At 52.6% G+C, this 4,328-nt stretch overlaps 1 protein-coding gene across 1 annotated transcript in view; it reads right to left on the bottom strand.

Annotated features, from left to right (window-relative positions):
• KCNK9 (potassium channel, subfamily K, member 9) overlaps positions 1 to 3,119 on the bottom strand; it is an 89,175-nt gene extending 86,056 nt beyond the window's left edge. The window contains exon 1 of the mRNA XM_009996653.1: positions 2,786 to 3,119. Within this exon, the coding sequence (XP_009994955.1) occupies positions 2,786 to 3,068 (283 nt within the window). The 5' untranslated portion in view covers positions 3,069 to 3,119. The remainder of the gene's footprint in view (positions 1 to 2,785) is intronic.
• Positions 3,120 to 4,328: the final 1,209 nt, after the last annotated feature.

Here is a 4,328-nt window from a genome sequence, read left to right as displayed (position 1 = left end):
GGGAGAAGCTCCAGGCTCCGCCGGGCTAGCGAGAGCTGCTGGCTCCTGGTCCGTGGCCAGCGATAAGAGCCTCTGATTAAATTAAAGCCACAGCGGCTGCAATCAACACAGAGAAGAGGTAATCGCTTCAGACATGCTGCTAGCACGGCGACAGCAAGGGGAGCAATTAAGTCAGACAGAAAGTAGCCTGCTGGTGTGTGCGTATTGCTGGACTTTGTGGTCCAGCGAGGAGTGTTCTGGGCGTGCCTCTCTAGGTTAGGCAACGAGGGGCTGTTCTAAAAACCAGCCTGCGATGGTTAGTTAGATGCACTTTTGCAGGAACATCTACAGACCACGGCACGTTCACTAGCGAGCACAGCAGCAGTACATGTGCTGCTTGGAGCCCGTCTGAGAGGCTTCAGGGGAAGGAGATGTATGTGAGAGTGTGCAAACAGTCACACTAAAATGAACAACCATCACAAAATATTACTGTGAACATTTGGGATCACTGTCCTGTGCAAGAAACATAGAGAAGGAATCTTCTCTTCTTGAGAACTTGTATATAGAAAGTCCTTCTTTCTCCTTTGAATGAAATTCTTTTATGATAAACAATAAATTAAAGAAAAACCTTCCATGCTCACTTTTCCAGACCACCCGTAGACCAGATAACATCACAAAGCCACTTTAGTACTGAAGAACTTACACACAAAATAGAAGTGTGTTTGGCAAGATGCAGATAGTAACTATTAATAAACTTTTGAAAGATGGATCACACATCCTTTTGGAGCAGAGTTTCCCAAATGAACAATCATTAAAGAAAGCCTGCTTTCTGCACCGTTCTTTATTATCACTCTTCCTCCCAGTGGTTCTTAGTTGCCATAAACGTTTCAAATTTAAGCAGTTCTGACATCCCAAAGTGCCTCTGCCTACAGAAACACACGCTCTATTCTCTGCACGCTGACGTGCTCCAAGCTTCCTAAACAAATCCCAGCTCTTTGCAGGAGAAAATGCTAAAGCTTCCCAAGCAAGTTGTACTCCTTCCTGTGTAAAATACGATCACAACAGCAAACTGCTGTAAAGCCAGCTCGTTCTACCTGTCCCTGACGGAGCTTAAGAACCCAGAAAGTGCTGCAGCCACCTCCTGGGCAGGAGTGTAGGGCCCCGTGAGTGCACACACGGGCGTGTGCGTGGAAGCCCAGTTGTAATCCAGAGAGGCATGACAATCCAGAATTCACTTGGAGCAAATAAATTGCTAGAGACAGATCGAGGGAGGGAGGACCAGTGACCAGAGCAAGGAGAGTTCTGGCATCGTAATGAACAGCAGGAAACCTAAGTCGTCAGCCAAAGTTACATTCTACCTTGTATTCTATAGCTGATTAATATTTGCATTGTTTAATATAGATCTAGTAATTTAAAAAGATAGGAGGTTATAGCTTAAAATCTTATCTTCGTACGGGCAAATAGGCTTTATACTATCAGATGGCTGTTCCAAGGAAATCTTTTACTGCCTCAGGTATAACATAGTCAAATACAAATGTAAGTAAACACTGCTCAAAGGGCAGCAGACAGCACGTTCTGCTGGAAACTGACAGTATCTTCAGGTGGCAAATTTCTTGTAACAAGCCCTAAATGATAAAAAAAGCGAGTCCTTCTGTATTAAGAACACAGCTAGTCTGTCGTGTCCTGTTCAATACAACGCACTATCAAACAGCCTCTGAGCTAGAGAGGTCTCTTTAGATCTCCTCAGATCTTATGGGGGAACATCTAGAAGTGCTGGGAGAAGGACATATCAACCACCTCAGTACGTCCACCACTACTGAATACAAAACCAGCAAGGACAAACCTGCTCATCAAGCCAAAGCCAGAGTTGTGGCACAGTCCTGTGTGCACCCGGCAGTCTCTAGTTATCCTGGTATTTATTTTCATGGCTAGGAAGGAAACTTTACACAAAGCACTCTGCTTTAGCTGGAGGAAGCAGAGAAGTACAAAATGACAGCCTGTGGCTCTGTCCACTGACTGTCCCTCGATTGTCCTGGGAAATGGCACATCTGGAGAGCTGGGCAGCACGGGTGTGACAGCAGGCAGTGCTCTGCCTGTCGGACCGTGTGTCCACAAAGAGGAGATGTAGACTGTGACCTGTTGGCACAGCAGACACTCCAACTGCAATAAAAACTTCAGGAATACAATAGGAATGCCCAGGAGAGGCCCAATGATAGGACCATGGCTGCAGGAAACCCCACCACAGCCCCTGCCAACACCAAAACAAAGTTTAGGAAGTAAGGGTACACTCGGCCACATCTAGGGCTTTCCCAGCTGATCCAGTTCCCATGCACTCATTGTTTTCATCCTTATTTGCCTAAGTTTCTCCCCATGTCTCTTAAACAAAGGTGCAAGGAGGAGCATGGCGATAGGGCCTCCTTCTTCCCGAGGGGAACCCCAGAAGAGTGCCACCCTGCCTCTTCCCCCTCCTCCTTGACACCCAAGCAACAACAGGTCAGTGGTAGCCACCTGGCTAATGCCAATTCCCCCACCAGGCCAGCCCCACTCCTCTCCAGTCCCACCCAGGAGACACAGGCTCCATCATCTCCAGGGAAGAGGTGTGGGACACCCCCACGTCCAACAAGTGCCCGTGAAGAGCAACGAATTACATAATACAGGAGGGAAGCCAAAAAAACTCATCCAGCACTTAACCCTTGGCATGCCGCGGCCCCCTTCACCTTCTCCCTTTCTCCCAACAACAAGGGGGGGGGGTTTAAACCAGCCCCGGCCCAGGCCCCTGAGGGCCTCCCCGAGGTGAGACACTCACCGATGGTCGTGATGACTGTGATGGCAAAATAGAAGGAGCCGGCGAATTTCCACTGGACGCCAGCCCGGTGGGGCTCGGACTGCATGATCACCAACTCCAGCTGCCTGTAGTCCTCACTGGTGATGTTGTACTTTCCTTTGAGCCGGATCTCCTCGGCTTTGAGTTTCTCCTCCTCCCGCATCTCGTTGTCGGACTCCAGGGCATCAAAGACGGCAGCCCCGACCAGCAGGTAGGTGAACGTGCAGATGATGAGGGACAAGGTCCGCACGTTCTGCCTCTTCATGGCCGCCAGCAAGGGGCGAGTGAGGGGACCATGTCCCCCCCTGGCTGCCCGGGGATCACACACCACAGCCCCACACACCACAGCCCCACACACAGAGCCCTACACACATCCCTACACACCACAGCCCCACACACCACAGCCCCACACACAGAGCCCTACACACATCCCTACACACCACAGCCCCACACACCACAGCCCCACACACAGAGCCCTACACACATCCCTACACACCACAGCCCCACACACCACAGCCCCACACACAGAGCCCTACACACATCCCTACACACCACAGCCCCACACACCACAGCCCCACACACAGAGCCCTACACACATCCCTACACACCACAGCCCCACACACCACAGCCCCACACACAGAGCCCTACACACATCCCTACACACCACAGCCCCACACACCACAGCCCCACACACAGAGCCCTACACACATCCCTACACACCACAGCCCCACACACCACAGCCCCACACACAGAGCCCTACACACATCCCTACACACCACAGCCCCACACACCACAGCCCCACACACAGAGCCCTACACACATCCCTACACACCACAGCCCCACACACCACAGCCCCACACACAGAGCCCTACACACATCCCTACACACCACAGCCCCACACACCACAGCCCCACACACAGAGCCCTACACACATCCCTACACACCACAGCCCCACACACCACAGCCCCACACACAGAGCCCTACACACATCCCTACACACCACAGCCCCACACACCACAGCCCCACACACAGAGCCCTACACACATCCCTACACACCACAGCCCCACACACCACAGCCCCACACACAGAGCCCTACACACATCCCTACACACCACAGCCCCACACACCACAGCCCCACACACAGAGCCCTACACACATCCCTACACACCACAGCCCCACACACCACAGCCCCACACACAGAGCCCTACACACATCCCTACACACCACAGCCCCACACACCACAGCCCCACACACAGAGCCCTACACACATCCCTACACACCACAGCCCCACACACCACAGCCCCACACACAGAGCCCTACACACATCCCTACACACCACAGCCCCACACACCACAGCCCCACACACAGAGCCCTACACACATCCCTACACACCACAGCCCCACACACCACAGCCCCACACACAGAGCCCTACACACATCCCTACACACCACAGCCCCACACACCACAGCCCCACACACAGAGCCCTACACACATCCCTACACACCACAGCCCCACACACCACAGC

Source organism: Chaetura pelagica, unplaced genomic scaffold (assembly GCF_000747805.2).
Source record: "Chaetura pelagica isolate M959 unplaced genomic scaffold, ChaPel_1.0 scaffold260, whole genome shotgun sequence".
NCBI lineage: Eukaryota > Metazoa > Chordata > Aves > Apodiformes > Apodidae > Chaetura > Chaetura pelagica.
Note: the sequence above shows the minus strand (reverse complement) of the source record. Positions and strands in the feature narration are given on the sequence as shown.